At 44.7% G+C, this 24,566-nt stretch overlaps 1 protein-coding gene and 2 long non-coding RNA genes across 17 annotated transcripts in view; 1 reads left to right on the top strand and 2 right to left on the bottom strand.

Moving 5' to 3' along the window:
* The window catches only part of LOC310763012, a 37,286-nt gene extending 27,533 nt beyond the window's left edge, over positions 1–9,753 (bottom strand). For all 5 annotated transcript variants that reach the window (XR_014548362.1, XR_014548363.1, XR_014548364.1 and 2 more), the window contains exon 1: positions 9,617–9,753. This is a non-coding gene — a long non-coding RNA (uncharacterized lncRNA). The remainder of the gene's footprint in view (positions 1–9,616) is intronic.
* Positions 1–24,566, top strand: part of RET (ret proto-oncogene) — a 123,748-nt gene that overhangs the window by 44,782 nt on the left and 54,400 nt on the right. Inside the window, exons 1-2 of one of the 11 annotated variants that reach the window (XM_083614593.1) lie at positions 9,894–9,912; positions 19,268–19,363. The exons of 8 other annotated variants lie outside the window; for them this stretch is intronic. In XM_083614593.1, coding sequence (XP_083470719.1) covers positions 19,345–19,363 — 19 coding nt within the window. In that variant the 5' untranslated portion in view covers positions 9,894–9,912; positions 19,268–19,344. Of the gene's footprint in view, positions 1–9,829; positions 9,913–19,222; positions 19,364–24,566 lie in introns of those variants that run through there. 2 more of the 11 variants (XM_083614585.1, XM_083614592.1) reach the window with 2 other exon arrangements.
* The window catches only part of LOC310763060, a 41,740-nt gene continuing 36,426 nt past the window's right edge, over positions 19,253–24,566 (bottom strand). Inside the window, exon 3 of the long non-coding RNA XR_014548441.1 lies at positions 19,253–19,342. This is a non-coding gene — a long non-coding RNA (uncharacterized lncRNA). The remainder of the gene's footprint in view (positions 19,343–24,566) is intronic.

The following is a 24,566-nucleotide window of genomic DNA, read 5'->3' as shown; positions in this document are numbered from 1 at the left end:
AAACTTTGCATGGCTCAAAAGCTTTCCTCTGACTCTTGCTGTTGTTTGAGGAATAAAACTGTGTGTTCCTGTGTGGAGGGGGAAAGACTCCAAGCATAATACATGATCAAACCCCAATTTTGTTTAAAATCTGCTGTGTTCCCTAGAGCATTGTGTACTTGCATTACCCGGAGTGTGTGCTTTTTACCAACCCCTCTCCCGGAGGTAGCACATTATCCTGTTACTTAGTTATGAGGGGCAACTTGCCTTGTGTGGCGACAGTTTGGGAAGAGGCATAAATAAGACACAGTTAATTGAAAGCAGATTCCCACTGTCTACCTCTAAAACCCACCCAGTCCATTAAAGCTCTCATGAATGAATCACTTTTGCAAAGACAACTCTTTGCTCTTCTTCTGCCTCACTAAACTCTTACCTGGGGGGGGGGTCGAAGCTCTTGAATTTGGTGACATTGATTACTAGGGAATAAACAACACGTTAAAGTACAGTGTAGCGTTCAGAAGCCAGAAGGACACGGAGATTTAGCCCTTTGAACCTGCTTTGTTTCAATGAGTGGGTACGGTTGGTAATTGATACAGTGATAAGGAAAGGTCTTGACTGCATTACCTGGTGTCAGCTTCCGCTGCGCCCTGAACGGAGACCACAGACCGTATTTCATTTGAAGTGTGCTCATGCAAGAACAATAGATCACAGATTTAAGATGGGGCCTGGCTACTAAAGCAAGAGAGCCAGGTGGAGCAGCGCGAGAGGTAAATAGGCTTTTGTTTGCCTTTTAAGAAATAATAATCTGGGCAGCTGCTGCTGGAAAAGGATTATTTATAGCAATAGCAGGTTAGGCAAATCAAGGGCAAAACTTAGCACTGTTGTGTCTTTTAATTTCTGAGTTACGTCTTTGGGAGGGAATATTACAAATACCACATAAACTTACCTTAAGCATCAGCAAGTCATTTTAAGAAGGGGATTTTAAAAAAAAGCAGTAGCAGCATTTTGTCTGCAAGTTAAGCTGTTCCAGTTATCCATTGGTTTTGAGTTCGTGTGTGTGTGTGTGTGTGTGTTAAGATTGTGCAGTTCTCTTTTGCTTGGTTCATTCTTAAGTCAGCCTGGATAGCTCAGTTGGTTCGAGTGTGGTGCTGATAATGCCAAGGTTTCAGGTTTGATTCCTGTATGTATGGGATGGCTGCATGTTCCTGCATGGCAGAGGGTTGGACTAGATGATCCTCAGGATCCCTTCCAACTCCACAATTCTTTGTTTCTACGTTTACAACATTAGGCCCATGTGACACATTTTGATTAGATAGGGAAGGACCATAGCTCAGTCGTAGGGCACCAGTTTTGCATGCAGAAGATTCCAGGTTCAATCCCTAGCTTTTTCTTCTTTGGCAATCACTCGTAGCCGAGTAAAATTGTCCTCTATGAACACGGTCTTAACAGTGAGTCCGTAAGTGACTGTGGAGGCAAAACTTTTGCATCATAGTAAAATCTATGATGCATGACTATAGCCTCACTACACTCCTTGAAAGTTGTTCAGACTGGCTCAGTGTGAGTCCATGTACAGAAAACCCCCAGCAGGGGCAGATCTTGCTCAGCAATGGATTAATATGTCTCGTTAACAATAAGCTTGAAATAATAGTACTGAAAATTCAAACATGAATGAAAGAACATAGCATGGAGAGGAACAAGCTACCATACCTCTGAAATAATTGACCATCACGACAACTAGGTTAAAGGATGTGCTACAGTAGGCTTTCTTGATCAACATCAATAAAACATCTAAAAATAACTACACAGATATAGTCTAAGTTGATTAGCAGTAATTGCCCTGAGTCAGTGTAGTCACTGATGGGTGATGTCATGTGTAATATTCTCTTAAAGTGATTTTAGCAGACGTAACCTTTTGAAGAGCTCTTATAGTCGGCATAAATATCTTCCTGGTTCCAAGCTGGATGCCAACAGTCAATGATATGTCTAAATATGACATAATACGGTATTAGATTATATCTTTGTGCTTTTCTTGTTATATGTTGCCAAAGAAAAATGACAGCATCTGTCTTTTTAATGCAAAAAGGGAGCCATTAAAATCTTTGAGAAGCAGAACATGGTAGCAGGGAAATCATGTAAGAACAATGAAGGTGAGCTTTCAAATATTTATCTAGGATCTGCAATCCTCTTGGTCACAACATAAGCATTTGACTTTTCTGCAAAGTCTGGAGATGGTAACAGTGGAGAGGTTCTTATCCTATGCTCAGGAATTGAGACAGAACTTATGTGCATGTATAGAGGAGAGGGCATAGTTGGCCTGTTCTCTAAAAAGGTCTGGGCCTGTCTCAATATGTGTTTGGTTAAAATGTAGTAGTAGTAGTAGTAGTAGTAACAACAACAACAACAACAACAACAACAACAACAACAACAACAACAGATGCATTATAGGACTCCTCCCCCCAAATATATACATATATATATATATATATATATATATATATATATATATATATCCTATTGCAATGCTATGAGGAAGAAAAGGTACTCCTCTTCAGACTGGGCCAATATTATTTTTCTCAGTCCTGGTCAATCCAGAAGCTTCCTACTGCTTGCCAAATGCAGGAACTAATGTTGGGCACCCACCTCCATTCTATGCCTGAAAAAGATTCTGAGGCCAACATGATAGCTCAGTTGGTTAGAGCATTCTGCTGATAACCCCAAGGTTGCAGGTTTGAGCCCCCTGTGGGACAGCTGCATATTCCTGCATTGCAGGGGGTAGGACAGATGATCCTCAGGATCTTTTCCAACTCTACAACTCAACCTGGTATGCTGGCCTGCCGCTTCCTTCAGTACATCACAGATACCACACTGGACTTGAGGTTGGGGAAGAACTGCTAGCAGCTGTTGTCCCTCTTATTAATAGACAGAGGCCAGGGACCCCTACCTCCTTGTGGTCAGAGTGAGCATGGGGAACCATTCCCATCCTCAACACAATAGCAATGCCAGGATCATACAAGCTGCCCACATTAAGCGAAAAGTATAATTTTGTGTTTACAATCTCTTAGCAGTTAAATAAGTATGTAATTTAACTCTGGCTCTAGTTTTTCAAATGTCTCTTCCAAGTCCCGATTCATTAGCTTTGCGCTTCACCTCCCTTCTCCAGTTATCAGTCTTTCCCTCTACAAGGGCATTATGAACCAAAAGTTGCACATTTGGTTTGAAGTAATCCTCCTCCAGCAAAAGCAACTTTTTAAGAAATAAATTGGAGTGGGAAATGAGTGAATGGATGGATGGATGCATGCATGCATGAATGCCTGTTAGTTGGAAAGACCTTTTTTCTTTTTCTCTTCCATTGCTTATCACAGTTATCTTCCAGAAGGCAAAGAACCTCCCCCCTCCCGCCAAAAAAGTCCCCTTAACTGTCAATCCAATCAATTGGGATTTGTCCCCCCCCCCCGTCAATAATTAACAAAAGCTTTAAATCAATTCAGCTTTGCGGTACTAGTTGTAATACTTAATGTTTAACAAGGAACTGTAATCCTCTTTCACAATTGAAGCTTTTGGCTTTGTAGAATGTAAAAGTGATGACTGGATAAGTTAAACAATGGCCAGAATCCAACCTACTCTCTCCAGCGTTTTGAGTGGAAAGTGTTTCCGGTCAAGTGGAAGGGGTTTTATTTCCTGCTGGTGAGAGTCCATTGGGCATCACAGGATGTTGCTTCAGAAGCGTTGTGGTGGGGGTGCCTTTGTGGGGCAGCAGAGGATGCTGTTGGAAGGGGGTGCTGAAAGGAGATCATCATTCATGGCACTTTAGACCCCACCCATAGCTTGCTTGCGGTTTCACAAGAAAACAGAGCAGGAGCCATATTTAGTTGGTGTGCTATGTCTCAATGTCAGGGTAATATGAGCCATGGCTCATTGGGGCTCAGCCCAAAGCCAGCATTCAGGGAGAAGGATCAGTCGTCTCATAAGAAGAAGATATTTAAGAAAATGGGCAAAGGGCCTTCCAGTGCTGGTTGGCAACACTAAACAAAGCTGACACTGGAATGGTTGTAACAGACATGGTGGATGCAGTGATGCAGGCAGGTCCCCTTTCTTCCTAGTGCCATTTGTCACTTCCGATTACTGAGAAATGGGGGGGGGGGGATAAGGCTGGGCCCATCACCTCCTGGCAAATAGAAGGGGAAGAAATGGAGGCAGTGAGAGATTTTACTTTCTTGGGCTCCATGATCACTGCAGATGGTGACAGCAGTCACGAAATTAAGAGACGCCTGCTTCTTGGGAGAAAGGCGATGACAAACCTAGACAGCATCTTAAAAAGCAGAGACATCACCTTGCCAACAAAGGTCCGTATAGTGAAAGCTATGGTTTTCCCAGTAGTGATGTATGGAAGTGAGATCTGGACCATAAAGAAGGCTGATCGCCAAAGAATTGATGCTTTTGAATTATGGTGCTGGAGGAGACTCTTGAGAGTCCCATGGACTGCAAGAAGATCAAACGTATCCATTCTTAAGGAAATCAGCCCTGAGTGCTCACTGGAAGGACAGATCCTGAAGCTGAGGCTCCAATACTTTGGCCACCTCATGAGAAGAGAAGACTCCCTGGGAAAGACCCTGGTGTTGGGAAAGATTGAGGGCACAAGGAGAAGGGGACGACAGAGGACGAGATGGTTGGACAGTGTTCTCGAAGATACAAACATGAGTTTGACCAAACTGCAGGAGGCAGTGGAAGATAGGAGTGCCTGGCGTGCTCTGGTCCATGGGGTCACGAAGAGTCAGACACGACTGAACGACTAAACAACAACAACATAATTCAAGTATAAATAAGTTACATAAAGACACCCCATCTTGATCCATAGACATTCAACTGAGATCCATGGGGTCACGAAGAGTCGGACACGACTAAATGACTAAACAACAACAACAAAAGGCAGTGGAGAGTTTGGTGTGGACGCAATGCCAGGAGCTTTGGATTGGCTCTGCCACTGCACATGCACTGAGCTCCTTGCTTCCTTCTGTGTCCCAAGTAAGGATGCAGGCAGGAGGGAGCTGGCTGAGGGCAGAATGAAGTTGTTGGGGCACTGCCCCATTTGTCCCCATTGACTAGCTTCCCCTGGTACCTTCTCAGCACTGAGTAATCAAAACCAGTCGATAGGCATCCAGGAGGAGGAGAAAGGCTTTCAAGTCAGCGAATGTGTCTTATTGGTATGCTTGAATTCCTACACCTCCTAAATTAGAAATGAAATCCTTCAGGGTAGTCACAAATAACTGGCAATTGCCAGATAGCCATTTAAAAGGTAACCATGTGCACATGTAACCTTGTGGGGGAGTCATTTCTCCCTACCATCCTGTTACTTCTCCATTTCTCCCAGATTATTGAGCCTTGGTAACAATGGTAGTTTTACCATGTGGTTAGAGGTTACAGGCAGCCATCTATCTCACCATGTGGATACAATTACCATATGCTAAGCTTTAAAGTGATGACTACTTGGCCTGCAAGCATTTATTTTTATAGTCCAAGGTAAAAAAAAATTTTTTTTGAGGATGGAGGCTTTGAGCAATTTTACTTTGGGATTTTCTCCAATAATGAAGCCTCTGTGGAGAAAAGGAAGTCCAGCAAGTTCATTCTCTATCTCTGAATATAGCTTCTCCATCTCTGGTGACGCCATAATTAGAAACTGTACATCCTTCCTACATATCTGAAGCATTTTTCTCCCCACTGTGTCAGCATTATATTTTAGCGTTGTGGTCAAGAGCTAAGGCCATAAAGGTATTTTAAAACTAAAGTTCCTTTAAGTTAGTAAGTTCAGAAACTCTTTTGACTTCTCCGATTGCATGGAGCCCGGACAGCCCCGTGGTTTTCTTCGGAGCTGAGGGCGATGAAACAATCGCTGAGACGGCTAGAGCGTCGGTGGCAAAAAACTCACTCCGAATCTGACCGGACACAGGTTAGAGCTCAACTTCGAGCCTACCAAGTGGCGATAGCGACGGCGAAGAAGACTTTCTTCACCGCCTCTATTGCATCTGCAGAAAATAGTAGCAGGAGACTCTTTCAGGTGGTTCGCAATTTAACGGAACCACCTTTACCACCGGGGCCTTGTAAAGACCCCAAGATCTCCTGCAACGATTTTGCAAAGTTTTTTGCAGATAAAATCACTCATATTCGGAAGGAGCTAGACACCACCGTGGGAGCAGGGCTGGGGCGGGAGAGTGCTAGAGCTCTGTCTGGTCAAGTTGCATGGAATCAATTTCAATCCGTTACCCCCGAGGATGTGGACAGGCTGCTTGGACGCGTGAAACCAACCACCTGTCTCCTTGATCCTTGCCCATCCTGGCTAATAAAAGCAAGCCGGGAAGGGCTGGGTGATGGGCTCTGCGTGGTGGTGAATGCTTCCCTCTGTGAGGGAACATTCCCAGATCCGCTGAAAGAGGCGGTCATTAAACCGCTTCTTAAAAAACCATCTTTAGACCCGGCCAGTATGGCCAACTATCGCCCAGTCTCAAATCTTCCATTCTTGGGCAAGGTGATTGAGCGCGTGGTTGCTGAACAACTCCAGGCACGCCTGGAGGATGCGGACCATTTGGATCCCTTCCAATCAGGATTCAGGCCTCATCATGGGACTGAAACTGCCTTGGTCGCGCTGGTTGATGATCTCCGGCGAGCTAGGGACAAAGGTGAGAGTTGTTTCCTAGTTCTGCTGGATCTCTCAGCGGCCTTTGATACAATCGACCATAACATCCTTCTGGACCGTCTAGAGGGGCTGGGAGCTGGGGGCACTGTTATGCAGTGGTTTCGCTCCTTCCTCCTGGGCCGTGTTCAGAAAGTGGTGGTGGGGGATGAGTGCTCAGACCCCTGGGCCCTCACTTGTGGGGTGCCTCAGGGTTCCGTCCTCTCCCCCATGCTTTTTAACATCTATATGAAGCCGCTGGGAGAGATCATCAGGGGGTTTGGACTGGGTGTCCATCAATATGCAGATGATACCCAGCTCTACCGCTCTTTCAAATCAGAACCAGTGAAGGCGGTGAAGGTCCTGTGTGAGTGCCTGGAGGCAGTTGGAGGATGGATGGCGGCTAATGGATTGAGGTTGAATCCTGACAAGACAGAAGTACTGTTTTTGGGGGACAGGGGGCGGGCTGGTGTGGAGGACTCCCTGGTCCTGAATAGGGTAACTGTGCCCCTGAAGGACCAGGTGCGCAGCCTGGGAGTCATTTTGGACTCACAGCTGTCCATGGAGGCGCAGGTCAATTCTGTGTCCAGGGCAGCTGTCTACCAACTCCACCTGGTACGCAGGCTGAGACCCTACCTGCCCGCGGACTGTCTCGCCAGAGTGGTGCATGCTCTGGTTATCTCCCGCTTGGACTACTGCAATGCGCTCTACGTGGGGCTACCTTTGAAGGTGACTCGGAAACTACAACTAATCCAGAATGCGGCAGCTAGACTGGTGACTGGTGGCGGCCGCCGAGACCACATAACACCGGTCTTGAAAGACCTACATTGGCTCCCAGTACGTTTCCGAGCACAATTCAAAGTGCTGGTGTTGACCTTTAAAGCCCTAAACGGCCTCGGCCCAGTATACCTGAAGGAGTGTCTCCACCCCCATCGTTCTGCCCGGATGCTGAGGTCCAGCGCCGAGGGCCTTCTGGCGGTTCCCTCATTGCGAGAAGCAAAGCTACAGGGAACCAGGCAGAGGGCCTTCTCGGTAGTGGCGCCTGCCCTGTGGAACGCCCTCCCATCGGATGTCAAAGCGATAAATAACTACCTGACATTCAGAAGACATCTTAAGGCAGCCCTGTTCAGGGAAGTTTTTAATCTGTGATATTTTAGTGTATTTTTGGTTTTCTATGGAAGCCGCCCAGAGTGGCTGGGGAAACCCAGCCAGATGGGCGGGGTACAAATAATAAATTATTATTATTATTATTATGACTTGCGGCCTTCTTCTAAAAGTCAGTTTACCTTTTGGAACTCCATCTCCACTGAGCTTTTTTAAAAAATGAGTGAGAGTCGCCTGGGATATCCCCTATCCATTGTAGGGCTCCAACTCCCCTGTGTTGAGACCTTCTTTTTACAGTCAAGTGGTCTTTTAAGTTTTATGAGCTAAATAAATGAACTAGAAGAGAAGCCATGGGAAAATACTAAAATAATATTTAGTGATGGGGGATTGGAGATTGGAAATTGAATTTCATGGTTCTAAAACCCCCGAGCCTGTTTCAATCCAAGCCCATAATGACCTGAACTTTGTTCCTCCCTCTCCCCAGCTTCCCCATCTGTGAGCGTTCCTATTACCCACTTTTTCTAACTTAAACAAACAAAATGGGTATCAGGCCGGATTTGAGGAGCTACAGTGGTACCTTGGGTTACAGATGCTTCAGGTTACAGACGCCGCTAACCCAGAAATAGTACCTCAGGTTAAGAACTTTGCTTCAGAATGAGAACAGAAATCGTGCGGTAGTGGCGCAGCGGCAGCGGGAGGCCCCATTAAAGTGGTGCTTCAGGTTAAAAACAGTTTCAGGTTAAGACCTCCAGAACGAATTAAGTTCTTAACCCAAGGTACCACTGTATAAGGATCAGAATTGAGTTCTGGGTGCTGCCACAACTATAAGCAACAGCATCTACTGGACAGTGGGAAACATAGAAGCAGGGCTGGAAGCTATCTGGTTTTCAACACCACGATGTACACCAGCTAAATATAACAATATATCACCATATATCGGCAGCGGTGGAGGGTCTTGCTGGGCCTCCCTGCAGTAGCCATGGGGGTCCATCCTGGATTGTTAGCAAGCTCTGCATAATTAGCTGAGTTCTAAGTGGAAAGATATAGGTGAAGCTGGAAGAGTTTGCTGGTTTGTGTGAGAGCTTATCCTTATTTCTTATTGGTTAGGAGGGAGAGAGCAAACAAAGCCTGCAAAGCATTAGTTCCCCAGCTTCCCTCTGGGAAGCTGTTAAGTCTCCACCTTTTATTCACCAGTATACAGTGGTACCTTGGTTCTCAAACTTAATCCATTCTGGAAATCCGTTCCAAAACCAAAGCGTTCCAAAACCAAGGTGTGCTTTCCCATAGAAAGTAATGAAAAACAGATTAATCTGTTCCAGACTTTTAAAAACAACCCCTAAAACAACAATTTAACATGAATTTTACTATCTAATGAGACCATTGATACATAAAATGAATGTACTGTACTATAAAATAAATAAGACAGTATTGTAGATGATTTAGAATTTTTTTTTCTTACCTGCACTGATGATAGTCATTGTTTGGATGGCTTTTATCCATTTCCACAGTCACGCAATCAATCAATCAGTAGCTGAACTGGGTTCCAAACAGTCACAAAAACAAATTAACTGAAAAAGCCTCAAAAGCAAAAACACAAAATCAACAGCAAAAACAAAAATGCCAAACTTAATCTGTTCCGGAAGACTGCATGACTTCCGAAATGTTCGAAAACCAAGGCGCAGCTTCTGATTGGCACAGGTGCCCCGGAAACAATAGCCGACAGCCACATCAGACGTTTGGGTCCTGAAAAAGTTTGAAAACTGGGACACTTACCGGAACGTTTCCAGCGTTTGGGAACCAAGGCATTTGAGAACCAAGGTACCACTGTATTGCCTTGTTGAAACACTTAATACGATGTTGTTTTAATACCTGGCATTCAACGATTTATCACACAGCCCTAGATTGGAGCCACATTTTCTTGGGACTGTGATCTGGGTGTGCTGACATGTGCTTGCTTCAGCATCCATTGACCTGGAGAAGGAGTGTATAATGCCTTGAGCATTTCCCACCATCCGTTTCCATAGAATGTATGTGCCACTGTCCACCTCTTTGTGATGTCAACTAATGTTGCAACAAGTATGTGTGGCAATTGCCTCAAGTCGGTCTTGCCAGCTCATTGCCTTGGTAAGGTCAATTTGGATAAAAGAGGAAGGGCTGGCTTGGAGGTTAGTAGCAAAGAGATCTCTAGGCCCCATAATGCTTTAGCTTCTGATAACATCATCAGGAATGATAGGACTGGAAAGGAAATACATGGAGAAAACCTTGTCTCCCACTGTCCTGCCTTGTCTGTGGTTGGATTAGAGGGTGATTTAAATACAGTGGCACCTCGGCTTAAGAACTTAATTCATTCTGGAGGTCTGTTCTTAACCTGAAACTGTTCTTAACCTGAGGTACCACTTTAGCTATTGTGTCCTCCTGCTGCCACCACGCCACTGGCCCGTGATTTCTGTTCTCATCCTGAGGTGAAGTTCTTAACCTGAGGTACTACTTCTGGGTTAGCGGAATCTGTAACCTGAAGCGTCTGTAACCCGAGGTACCACTGTATATGTGTCCCATGTCTGGGTCAGCGTTTGAAATTCTCCAGGTGCCAGGTGCATTTTACACCTAGCTATCGTCCACTTGAGACCAAGTGAAGATGCCCAGGTGCCAGGATGGTGCCCGACGTCTCCACCACCTGGAGGTACATGCCTGGGGATCCTTGGATCATTCTTGATTTCACATACTAGCAACACATCCTGTAGAATTCTATCCGTTATATTTTATCAGCACAATCAGAATGAATTTGAGGAACCAAAAAGTCGTCTTGAAAAATGCTGTCTGGCCCCAAAATGGCAACTAGGCATTCCGTTTGGGTGACTGTAACCCTGGTTTAAAGAGCCACTTGGTGCCTAGCTTATATATCTGAGTTTCTAACACTGGTTTTGGTTGCAGTGTGGCAGCTCCCACTCCCTTTGGAGCCATGTGGGGGACCCTCTTAGTGTTTGTCCTGGTCGTGCTATTGCTGTAGAAGTGCTAAGCTTTAGATCAGCAGCTTGGAACAGTGATCAATATGATAGCCACTTCATCTGAATGCCTTCCTGACAGGAGATAGACTTTCTTCATTGTTATAAGTGCCAATACAGTTGAGAGTCTGTTGGTATTCATCCAACTTCCATGTGAGTGTTGGCTGTGTCCTAGACTAAGCTTGAGTCCCTACCCACTTTTCAAGGTCTTCAGGTTACCAGTAAATTATATCTATACACTTGGCAATTTCTTTGCAAAATCCTGCAACTAATTGAAATGCCCTATATCAAACAGCAGACCATCAAAATAATTGCAGAAAAAATGGGGGGAAGGCTTCAATTTAAACTTTGAGGACAAAAGCCTTGATGCAGGGGAAATCAGACAAGGTCCCTCACCCGCCCCTGCTTGTATGGAAGCTTGCCAAAGGTTGCATTTATGTTCATTGAAACTTTAATTCCAAAAACCAGCACTTAAATGCTAATAGGAACAGGGTTTAGAAGCTCAACTGCCCTTCTCTCTCTCTCTCTCTCTCTCTCTCTCTCTCTCTCTCTCTCTCTCTCACACACACACACACACACACACACACACCACAAATGTAAGTTAATTCCCCACTCCCAAATCTTGAAAGTTGGCATGTGTGTTTCTAGTTTGCTGGCTTTTCTTTACAGCACAAGGAGAGAGGAACCTTCCCCTTACTCCTTCCAGTATGTCAGTCGGCAAAGCAGCTACAAATAATTTGTGGGAAAATACTGTTTGTGTGTCTTTTTCTGTTGGAATTTCAAATAGGGCTAAGCTGAAATGGCCTATGTTTTAATTTGACTTCCTTTTCCAGTAATTCTTCAACACACGCTGCTAAAACAATTCAACCATGTTTTGAATGGCATTAATGCTAGAGAACATTCAAGTTACTGTATACACCTTGGGGCTCCTTGGATCAGCCAGATATCCAAGGTACAGTCATACCTTGGTTTGCGAACGTGATCCATGTGGGAGGCACATTTGCAACCCGCAGTGCTGCGTCTGCGCATGCATGTGATGTGATTCAGCTCTTCTGCGCATGTGCGTGTGCATGACGTCATTTTGCACTTCTGTGCATGTGCGAGCGCCGAAACCCGGAAGTAACCTGTTCTGGTACTTCCAGGTTTGGCACGGTCCGTAACCCGAAAATGCACAACCCGCAGCATTCGCAACCCAAGGTATGACTGTAGTGGCAAAAGAGGAAGAAAGAGGCGAGCCTCACACTGGTGCCCAGACATACAAGAAACATTAATAATATGAAATTTTCAAGAATCATAGACTTTCTAGAGTTGGAAGGGACCACGCGGGTCAACTAGTCCAGTCTGCAGCAGTGCAGAAATCTTTTGCCCAATGTGGGGCTCGAACCCATGACCTTAAGAGTCTCATGCACTGCTAACTGAGCTATGTGTTTCAGTGAGGCACAAAAACAGTATTTCGGGTGGGCCCTTAGAGGGCAATTGGAATGCTTCTTCTTTTCTGTGCAAACTGTACTCTGCGAGCAGTCATCCTGTTGCTCAAGTGCCGCTGCTGCTGATACAAGAGCATTCAAGTTGCTCCCTAGAGAGCCTGCACTATGGATGTCACCCTTTGGGGTGTTTCTGCATCTGACTGTGTCACCTTATTTTAGACACTGAGGGAAGCAGCAGAAAAGTTGCTAACGGGGAAGGCACAAAACTGTTTTGGCAAAAAAGGGAGTTTTCTAGTGTCTTGTGTTCTGTTTGGCAAGCAGTTATTCGGTACTTGAAGTACATATTGTGAGACAAAAGTAGAATGTTGCAAATATTTGGATGAGCCTTTACTGTAGATCAGGATGTGGGCTTGATGATCTCCACTTCTTCCTATTCCCCCAAGGGGAGCAATCCCTGTGATACAAGTAGCATATTTGTGTTACACTTTGGAAACCTTGGATAGTCCCTGTTTTGACCTTGGAAGACCCATTGTGACAAACATTGAGAACAGGGTGCTCTCCTGTACCAGTTAGATTTTGTTCTGTATAACAGCTGGAAAGGATAAGGAGTTTGTACATGCGACTGGGGCTAGGGGTGAGGGAGAGATTGAATTCAGTTTGCATTAAAAATCGAACCTACCTAATTTGCACTGCTCAGGACAGTGGGAGAACTAAAACACAGCTGTCCTTCAAAATGTGTACATCTCTGAATCTCGCCGTGATGCAGTTCTTGAACCAAATGTTTACAAAAATGTATATCTTAGTGGAAACATGCATTACATTGGGGAAAACCACATGCAAAAATGTGTTTATTAGGAGAAAGTCACACTAAAATGCTGGTGAATTTTCATGTTACACACACACACACACACATTTCTACACATGCAATGCAGATGAGTTGCCCACATATATGTGTGCTCAATATAACAAATGGAGAGGGTCACAAATCATACTTTCCCCATGCCCTCCCAAGTATATATACATGCCAGACCTTAGGGTAGATTCAGATTAGGGATGTTTGAAGAATATGAACTTTGGGAATTCTATTGCGAAGTGACTTGATCCACACTTCCTGGACTAATGTGCAGGTTGGAACTTAATTATCTGCCGGTGTTCCCAAATATTGGAACATTTTTTTAATAAAAAAAATGACACAGGGAACCTTGTCTTTGCATATTGTTTTTAAACTATTTTTGACTCAGAAGAATAATTTTTAAGTGCATTTTAAACCTATTTTGATACATTTCCTTTACTCAATAACAATTTCAGTTTAATGCAGAATGGCATGGAACAGATTTATAGGTGTGCAAATGCAAAAGCAACCAAAAATATACTGATTTGCTTAGCCCAAACACAGATAAGCAAGATTTCCCCCTAAGAAATGCGACTTATCACATGTCACCCCACGCTTGAAGCACTATCTTGAAACGCGTTCAGTAGCCCAGATTGCACATAATGACCTTGCGAGGCATATCTGTTTTACTGGTGGTTCAGAAGCCTCAGTTATTGGTTGGTATGGTTGCCAGAGTTCTTTGTGCTGCAGTGTGTCTTCACAGTTAGCTCAAAGGAAAGTACAAAATAAAAAAACGGAAGAGGTGAGAGAAATGGCCATGAAGGGACAGGACAGGTGCTAGTATTTTGTGGGCATAACAAGGGCTGCTGAACACTGATTTACTAAGTTTCCCTCTACATGATTAGCAGATGGAATTGAGTTTCTGCTTTTGTTTTCCACATATATTATCCATGCGGGAGAACTAAGGGACTCTGTTAAAGTTATCATCTAGTAAACACTGTTTGTTGCTTCTCTTCAAAAAATGCTTCCTGGTTGGTCTGGGGGATCAGTTTGCCTTTTTTTTTTTTTTACAGAAATACTTGAATTGTAACTATTTATTACTTTTTAAAAATCTCTATATAAAACAGCTTCTAGTATATAAAACAGAACACAATCAAAATAAAAACAGGATACTGTCGTTAGTTTCCTGTTCTTGCATTTGTGTCACACCTGCTCACAGTGCTACAGCATCAGGCGTTCACAGATCGTATATCATTAACTCATGTAAATGTTATTAACAAGGCTTGAGTCAATACTGCTGTGCATTGTAGAAGCGATTACTCTGTCAGCTTAGGGCAGATCCACACCTCGTATTTAAGAGCACATCCAGTTGAACATTTAAAACTTCTGATTTCCCCCTGAAGAACCCTGGGAACTGTGGCTTGCGAAGGGTACTGTGAATCATAGCTCCGTGAGTGGGAAACTACAGTTCCCAAGATTCTTTGGGAGAAGCCTTCAGTGTGCTTTAAATGTATGGTGTGGTTTTGCATTTAGTCCTCCACAGAAAGGGTTGCTTTGTTTTTTGGTTGTTGTTTTTTGTAAATCAGAATATTTTAAAGACTATTATAAAGGCATTGGTGATTCACATTAAGTTTCTTTATGCACTCAAGGGCAGTTCTAAATTCTGGAAAGATGCAGAATTCAATGGTGGATTTCAGGCCCACTGGGGATGGGACCTTCTGAAGTATGGGAGGCAGAGGCTCACAGGACATGGGAGAGCTTCATTTGCACTGTGCAAATGAAGTCCATAGCAGTCTCATTGGTGTCTGTAGAGGCCCTGGTGTTTGACCTAGTTGGCCTAGAGGTCTATGCCCTCTTTTGATGTTACTCACCCAGGAAGATAAACATAACTATGAAGGGATTTTCGTAGAATAGTAGAGTTGGAAGGGATCCTGAGGGTCATCTGTCCAGCCCCCTGCAATGCAGGAATATGCAATGTCCCATATGGGGATCGAACCTGCAACCTTGGTGTTATCAGCACTGCTCTAAACAACTGAGCTATCTAAGTACATCTTTAGGCCAACACCCTGAGGTAGCACAGTCCATTCCAGTCCTTCATCTTTTGAGAGATAACATACCAAAGGAGACAACCTTTTCTCTACATAGACTCTCCAATATGCTTTAGGGTTTAGGGTTCTTAATCATCTGGGAAACCTACTCCTCTCTAAATCAACCTGTGAGGGCTGCAAGGAGCCACACCATCTCCAGGGTTGAGGCTGAATGCACAGCCCCGTTGAATCTGTGTTGCCCTTTCACACGAGTAACATACAAAGAGGGCTCTTGTGCAACCCAGTGGCAACTGGGGACTCAGCAGGGTTGTTAGGTATCCCATTTCAAATGGAATTTACTGGGTCTACAAATCATGCCAAGTGATTCATTTCCACACAAATCAGCAAGTTTTCAAACCGATCCATTCTTAAGGAAATCAGCCCTGAGTGCTCACTGGAAGGACAGATCCTGAAGCTGAGACTCCAATACTTTGGCCACCTCATGAGAAGAGAAGACTCCCTGGAAAAGACCCTGATGTTGGGAAAGATGGAGGGCACAAGGAGAAGGGGACGACAGAGGATGAGATGGTTGGATAGTGTTCTCGAAGCTACCAGCATGAGTTTGATCAAACTGCAGGAGGCAGTGGAAGATAGGAGTGCCTGGCGTGCTCTGGTCCATGGGGTCACGAAGAGTCAGACATGACTGAACAACAACAACAACAACAACAACATAATTCAAGTATAAATAAGTTACATAAAGACACCCCATCTTGATCCATAGACATTCAACTGAGATTTCAGCTTCCCTTTATGTGAGGCTCTGAGCTGTGTCTGATTTGTTCCAAGTTCAGTTGTTGGAGGTCTAGTGATGTTCTTACCATGTGTCTGAAATCAAAGGTGGAAAATTGCAGTACTTTCCTCTTCGGGGATTACATTCCATCATCTTTGCCATATCTTAGTAACACCGTCTGCTCTTAACATTACCGTACATTTCCGATGTGCAGTGTTTTTTTGCCAGAGCTGGAGCAGAGCGCATGTTTTCCCTTGTTTTGCTGGAAACTACAGCAGATCAAAGATGCTTCGTGTAATGATCCACAGTCTGCACGGAGTGTCTCTGTGTTACATATTAACCAGCTTTGATGCCTCTTTACATGAGGTCACAGCTTCCCAAATTAATTCTGTCACAGGAGAGGATTCATTAGATTCTTAATTGACTATTTCCTTACAAACAAGCAGGAAGGAACTTCTAGAAAACAAAGTAATTAAACAGCAAGCAATGCACATAAATCATATTTCTGAGCAAATTAACGGAGAAACACAGAATTTGTTTCACTTTATACAAAGGGTGTTTTTGTTTGTTTGTTTTTTGGCAAGTATACCAGTGATAACCCAGGGTCCTCAGCCAATGTTTTTGAAGTTCAAGCTTGGTTTTTTAAGACGGGCTGAGTATCAATCCTGGCTGCAACTTCATGGGCATGGGGAATTTGTGCCTTTTTCTACAGAGTTATTTCCACCATGAATATGTTTGCAGTTGATAAATGTAAAGTTGGATGTCTCATGCCAGTTTTAGACCTGTGGCAGAAATTGATTGCATCAGTTTACTTTGTGGATTGAAAAACAGAATTGTGCCTTCACAACCCCATTGAATGTTTGAAAAGGGAATAGCAGTTCTTCATAATGAAAGCACTTTCACGTGAGAGGTGCATAGTTATGCTTATCGCTTAGTTCTTTAGCAGTTTTCAGCCACCAGCAGAGGCTTTCACTGATTTTTTTTTCATACATAAAAGAGTAACGACATGATACTGTTCCGACTACGTTTTGAAAATAAGGGAAAGATTGAAAAAAGTACCTCCTGTATTGCCAGTTTTGTGTGAGGCAGTGGGATAGTGCAAACACTTTTTATTCCGCTCTTAGAGCTGAGCTGAATTTCCATGAGTTTTGATTTTTGTGTTTGATGGGGAGGAGGAAGTGCTTTTGGTGAAGTGTTACAAAAAATGCGCAATGCTTAAAATTGTTCCTACGCTTTGTCCAAGTGCTGAACATTAATCACAGCTCCGACAGCTCTCTTCAAACTCCCTGGAAATCTGAGTTTCACCCAGAAAATATATTTAGTAGGGGCATCTAACCTGTGGCCTTCCAGATGTTGTTGGACTCTTATCACTCTATCAAGCCAACATGACTAATAGCCAGAGATGGGGGGAACTGCAGTCCAACAAAATCTGGAGAAGCCACAGGTTAACCACTTCTGATATTTAGGAATTCTGCCTAAGATTTATCTCATTTGGGTCAGAGAAGTTCCCTGAGTTCAGTCAGTCAAGTTCATGGACTGCACAGTTCTCTTGTTTCTAAGCTCAGATGTTTCCTGGTGCTGTGTTCTGTCAGATAACTACACTCCAGAGACAGTTCCTTGGAACCTTTAAAAAAAGCACCTTTGAAGGTTTTTGAATGCTGACCTCATGGACCTGGCTGCCTGAGACCCCTGGTGCTTTGTTTCACATGGGAGGTAGCTATAATGCAGCTGATTCTGAAACCAGTATCACTCCTGGGAGGTGAGGCACAGCTCTGAGGTAGTGTGGGAGACAAGGCCCTAAGTACTATCATTTGAGCGTAGCTTATGATATAGGGCACATGCCAGAGACCATCTTCAGGTAGGAACCATCTTTGGTATATAGACCTGTTTCTAAAAAATGGCTAAAGGAGGGTTGGAAATTGAAATAGTTGGAGATCTGGACCACCGTATTTGTTCCAGTGGCCTAAGCAGGCTGTATGATGGTGGGAACCTGCAGGCTGTTTTGCTCTTTTAGCTCTATCACATCATCTTGAACTCAATTAGAAATACCCCACCAACTTTGGATATGCTTTTTTTAAAAAAACAACAACAACATAAAAGTTGATAATGAATAGTAGTAGCCTCTGTTCATATAGCGAGTACCTTTCTTGTTGAGTACCTGCAGCCCATTTGAACATATTTAGATTTTTGTTTCAAAAAGGAGTGCCCCGTCTCCCTTTACAACAAATCCAATCTAGGATTTTTTTACTAAAACAAACAAATGACAGCATATAGCTTGCTGAGATAACTCCCCAACCGCCTTCAGATCTTGGGCTGGTACAACATACCTAACAGTACAGTGGTACCTCAGGTTAAGTACTTAATTCGTTCCGGGGGTCTGTATTTAACCTGAAACTGTTCTTAACCTGAAGCACCACTTTAGCTAATGGGGCCTCCTGCTGCCACTGCGCTGCCGGAGCATGATTTCTGTTCTCATCCTGAAGCAAAGTTCTTAACCTGAGGTAATATTTCTGGGTTAGCGGAGTCTGTAACCTGAAGCGTATGTAACCTGAAGCGTATGTAACCCGAGGTACCACTGTACCTTCTCAATTTTACCACTGACTTGCTCCTATTAGAACAACATGATCCCATGTATCATATTTTTGCAGGGACCCCCTTGTTTGATTCCTATGGTCAGCTTATATTTCAAAGTGACTGTGTTGCACTTAGGAAAAGTACAGTAGCAGCTAATTTGTATGACTTGATGTCTGTTGCTGCTGACTAAGAGAAAGGGACAGGAAGCAGCAGCTTTGGGGGATAAGTATAAGTAGCACTACACTCCAATCTGGCTACCAAGTGATTCAGCTTCATCCCATGGTTTAGCTCAACAGGTAATTCTCTGTGAATTACTGTTAATACAACTTTCACAGACAGTTAGCATTAATATTAAAGAACGAGAGGCAGATAATGTTTGAGAGTGTTTCCGTTTCCTTTTTCGCTAATTGCAGTGTCGTATATTATCTCGTCAGTTACACACTTAAGAGAGATTCCCTAGCAAGGTATGTGAAGTCTCTGGGGAGATAGTATTGCTGTATTTATTCATAAAGATACAAATAATCACTTCAGACCGGGGCTGAAATGGTAGAAAGAGAACCCCAACACGGTGCTTCTCAGATCCTTCCTTTCCTCCTCCCCGCTTCCTCCTTTTGTTATCCAAAGTCTCACCAGATGTTCATACATGGTTGTAATGCTTTCAGGGGACCTATACAGAAGCAGAGAAATTCATCCCAACCAGCCCTTTTCCCTTGCCTTGCCTTGCCCCATATATGAAGGTGAGGCTTAGCAGTTACATGGAATTGTGACATCATAATAATGCTGTCTATGTCATCAGTGAACTTGGAGAGAGGTGTGTGAAGGTGATGGTTCAGTTACTTCATATGTGATTATCATTTGTTGAATGCAGAGTCAACTGGAGACTTTTGTTTGTGTGAATGAGCCCATTAGAGACCAAGCAACACAGATGGAAGACTTCTGTACCCTATGAAAAAAGAAAGAAAAGGTAGCTGTGAATTATGGTAACAGGGAGTAGACAATTTCTGGGATGCCAAATTGTCATCTTCTGGGAGCACTTATTCTGCCTTTGGATGCCCTGTTGCAAATGTCGGTGGAAAAGGGTGGTGGTGGGCTGTGTTCATGTTTGAGTGGGCTCAAAGACCAACCTAGCAGTCTGCCCAAATCTTTTTCAATACTGGTCATCATGACTGGGGGGAGATTTGAACCAAGCCCTCCATTCTGAATCAAGCGCTCTATTCTTACTCTCTCCCCTTGAAGTGGCATTGAACACAGTATTATTAGAGTTGCACACAAGAAGAGCATTCACAAGAAGAGCTAGTGTGGTGTAGTAGTTAAGAGCGGTAGATTTGTAATCTGGTGAACTGGGTTCGCGTGTCTGTTCCTCCACATGCAGCTGCTGGGTGACCTTGGGCTAGTCACACTTCTCTGAAGTCTCTCAGCCCCACTCACCCCACAGAGTGTTTGTTGTGGGGGAGGAAGGGAAAGGAGAATGTTAGCTGCTTTGAGACTCCTTCGGCTAGTGATAAAGCGGGATATCAAATCCAAACTCTTCTTCTTCACAGCCACCCACCATTTTGTGTGAGTAGTTTCCCCCCCTCCTGTTGGATCACACCATCATTTTTACACCTAAAGTTCTCTCATGAAATTTGGTGACAGGACATGTGCACGTTGTATTCTGACGCCCACTTAAAGGTGACCAGTGGGGTGGGTGAAATCTTGCTTTCCCACTGTGAATGGGGGGGGGGGACATAATTAAGTACTTGTAAGGAATAAATCCTACACAAATCCAGAGTGGAGTCCCTATGACGGTTGGATGGCACCTTCTGCCCCTCCTTCCGGCAACTCCTGCAGTCAAGTATTGCTCTGCGTTCTTTTGGACCACATCAACAAGGCCGGGGGGGGGGGTGTCTTGTTGTTTGGGCAGCCCAGGAGCTCAATAAACACTGCCCAGGCTTGTGCCCTGGGGAAGTCACTTCAGTGCTGCTAACACAATGGTTTTGACTTCACCCCTGGAGGCATACTCCATTGTCTCTCGAGACAGATGGATGCCAACAACCTGTAGTATGCTCATAAGAGACTCGTTAGTTATATGTGTTGAATTATTTCAGTACTGGCAGAATATTGAATAGTAAAGTAAATATATGTTCTGTATCTATGTGCAAAACAGTGTTTTGGAAGATTGAACATCGCTTTGTAGACAAAACCCCCCTCTGCTACTCATTTTCTTTATAAGCTCAAGGAAACAGATAGGAAATCAATTTTGTGGGGGATTCCCTTCAGAGACCGCCAACAACTCATGCCTTCCCACTTCCATGATTTTATGGTAGGTAGTGAAACATCTAGTTAAATATTTGCAATTGAACAACTGTCAATCATCATTAATAACTGTAGACATCTTAAGAACTCTCGCTTCTACCACCACTCTGATTGATTAGTGAAATATGATACTTAACCACAAATAGTGGGTTATTAATAGCAAGCATCATGTTTGTCTGGTAACCTCGTTATCTTTTCTATGTGTTAAAAAGAGAGAGCTCCCCGGCTTCACAATCAGAATAAATAAGGATATAATTAATAACACGACCTGTTATCAATAAGATGTGGTGAAATCCTAGGGATAAGAAATGGAACTTGTTATTCTGTGATAGAAATGCTGTTCTCTGAAAATACAGCAAATGTAGTTTAAATAAGTGTCATAAAGAGGCCTTGTTTGCACAGTGTAAAGTATATAATTAGGGGAAAATATTTTGCCTCCTAGTTTGTAACCAAGAATCTCCCCCTCCCCCCAGCCCAGCAACTGAAACCACCGTAGTTAAGCCTGGTTTTGTGAGCTTGAAAAGTTTTTTGGTGGAAAAAAAAATATCAAATGAAAACTGAAGAAAAAAATAAAAGACTAGAAATAACAGAAACAAATCATAATCAATAAACATTCCTAAAATAAGTTTTCATTTCAGGCCAATATTCACTAAGTGTTCATTTAGAAACAAATGATTGAAGAGATCCCTGATAGACTCAGCCAATGAAGGCTTTCTTTCAGCTTCATATTTAATTACCTCCCGTCTCTGTGTGTGTTTATTTATTTATAATATTTCATATTGACAAATGATGCAAATAAATTGTGTACATAAGTACGATAATTTAGTTTGCCCCGAGTAATTAATTTTTCAGAGCACTTGTACCCCGCTCTGTAGCCTGGAAAACTTCATGCACAGCTTACAAATCAATACAAATATCACAAGCCAGCCCTCAGGCTTGGTTTACTCTTGTTTTTTAAATGTTTGTTTTTGTAAGCTGATTTGAATCCATCTTTTTGCAGAGGGACACTCATGGTAAAGACCCATATCTAGATAAAAAAAGTGTGACCAAAAAAAATTATCAGTTGCCCCATCCCCAATGGCCTTCTGCTTCAACCCTACTGACTGCTGTTAGGAGGAGGGTGGAGACTTCATGATGCCCTGTTTCTATGAATGCTTATTTCACAGAAAAGAAATGGGACTTGATATGGGGTTGCAGTCAGTATACACATCATAAGGTGCTGGTCAGGAGGTGATTTGGGGATGGAATTACCTTGACTTGTAATGTGCCGCAGTGGGCAAGCAACAGCAGGCCAACGTATTAATTGCTTTTTAAAGCCATAAACCCCACCCTCCTTGTCTTTTGTTAAGACTCCCACTCCAAACAAAATTGTGCACCCAGGCATCTTATTACTTCTTTGGAATTTAATTTATGGAACAGGGTAATGGTGATTGATGACTGGGGCAAGCAATTGAAGAGGAAATGATTTTGGAGCGGGATCCAGGTGGGCAATTAATTGAGGGTAACTTAATTGGATAGGTCCTTATTAATTTGGGGTTATCTGGGGCGGGGTGTGAATTAATTGAATACTGCAATTGATTTGTGCTGATCTGAATGGAAATTAATCGGCTTGCCCTCTGTGAAATTTAAATTGCGGCAATGGTTTCTAAATTTGCACCTGTACATGTAAAGTAGTGCATGTAAATCTGTGTCATGTTTTGCCCTCTTTTTTGACACCCTGTGAGGAGGGAGGTGAGGGAGAGACAAGGATGCCAAAGGGTGAATGTGGGCATTGTCACTTGGTTACAGTTTGGGATAATGATTAAGAGGTTAAGCTTGGGATAGGGAACTTTTTTTCAATCTGAGACTGTATACCACTGAGCCTCTTGGGCTTGCTGATCAGAAGGTTGGCAGTTTGAATCTCCGTGACGGGGTGAGCTCCCATTGCTCTGTCCCAGCTCCCACCAACCGAGCAGTTTGAAAACAGGCCATGCAAGTAGATAAATAGGTACTACTGCGGCGGGAAGGTAAACGGCATTTTCGTGCACTCTGGTTTCCACCACGGTGTCCTGTTGTGCCAGAAGCGGTTTAGTCCTTGTCAGGGAACTGCCATCGGTTCAGGAGGGAGAGAGGAAAAGCCGGATGGGTTACAGAGAGCCCCCAAATATCGTGGGAAGCAGCTCCTCCTCAGCGGAGGAAAGTAACCACGCCTCCAGTGGAGAGGAGCTGCAGGGCTCGGAGGAGGCGAGGCGGTGCAAGGACACCTTACCTGGGCAAAGTGGGGAGGAGAGAGGTCCTCCGTTACCTATGCCCTCCTTGCACAGTAAGCTTTCGCACCGAGAGGGGAGGCACAGACTGGGCGTCAAGAAATTACTTTGCTGGGGAAGGTTTAAGGACCGCCCACTCACAGATTCTGCCAGTGAATGAGCCAGCCACGGGAGAGTGGCGCTCTGAACAGATAAAGTTTATTTTGGCATCAAAAGCAAGGCTTCACAGCCGAGCAGGGAGGTATTTGCCTGCTTGCTCTCGAGCAACCCCTTGGAACCTTAACAGTCCTGCTGGCCGCATGACCCAGAAATCTGTCTGTGGACAAACTCTGGCCCCCTTGGCCTGAAAGCGAGATGAGTGCCGCAACCCCATAATTTCCTTTGACTGGACTTAACCGTCTAGGGGTCCTTTACCTTTTACCTTAATCCCTTTTGGGCACCACAAGCCAGTGGCGGGCGGGGGCCAGAGTCAAAAGTGAGTGAAACAATGAATTTACCCTTTTACAGTAGGGTAGTCTTTACACACACTCAAACCACAAGCATCTTCGTCAGAGTGCAAGGACCCTCAAGGAGGGTGTGAAGGAAGGGCAATGAGAGGCATGACCTTGGAAGAGGCCCCTTGCAAGAAAGGTACCGTATTTTTCGCCCCATAGGACGCACCGGCCCATAGGACGCATCAAGTTTTTGGGGGGGTAAATAAAGGGGGGGAAATTATTTCCCCCCCAGGCGCTTGTGGTGTGGGAGAAGCGCTCTTCTCCCCGCAGCCCGCCTTCAGACCAGGTTCGGGGACAGCAGGAAGACGCGCTGCGCCTCCCAGATGTCCCCGGAGCTTGCGGGGCAGGCAGCGGGGAGAAGCGCTCTTCTCCCTGCCGCCCACCTGCAGAACAGGTCCGGGGACAGCGGGAAGACGCGCTGCACCTCCCCGCTGTCCCCGGAGCTTGCGGGGCAGGCAGCGGGGAGAAGCGCTCTTCTCCCCTCCGCCCGCCCTCAGACCAGGTCCGGGGACAGCGGGGAGACGCGCTGCGCCTCCCCACTGTCCCCGGAGCTTGCGATGCAGGCAGTGGGGAGAAGCGCTCTTCTCCCCGCCGCCCGCCTTCAGACCAGGTCCGGGGACAGCGGGGAGACGCGCTGCGCCTCCCAGCTGTCCCCGGAGCTTGCGATGCAGGCAGCGGGGAGAAGCGCTCTTCTCCCCGCCGCCAGCCTTCAGACCAGGTCCGGGGACAGCGGGGAGACGCACTGCGCCTCCCCACTGTCCCCGGAGCTTGCGGGGCTGGCGGCGGGGTCTCCCTGCCGTCAGCCTCCAAACCACTTCGGGAGACAGCGGGATGGCGGCGTTCCGCCTCCCTCTGTCCCCCAACCTTGTGGGGCTGGCGCTGGGGCTCTCCCCTCTCACTCTGCAGGCTTCAGCGAAAGCCTGCATTCGCCCTATAGAACGCACACACATTTCCCCTTCATTTTTGGAGGGGAAAAAGTGTGTCCTATAGAGCGAAAAATATGGTAGATTTTGAGGAGAGATCCATGCCACAGGGGTAGCAAGAGAAAATGGGTAGAGCCATACAGTGGTACCTCGGGTTACAGACGCTTCAGGTTACAGACTCCGCTAACCCAGAAATAGTACCTCGGGTT

This window comes from Podarcis filfolensis (assembly GCF_964270895.1).
Source record: "Podarcis filfolensis genome assembly, chromosome: 5".
Classification (NCBI taxonomy): domain Eukaryota; kingdom Metazoa; phylum Chordata; class Lepidosauria; order Squamata; family Lacertidae; genus Podarcis; species Podarcis filfolensis.
Note: the sequence above shows the minus strand (reverse complement) of the source record. Positions and strands in the feature narration are given on the sequence as shown.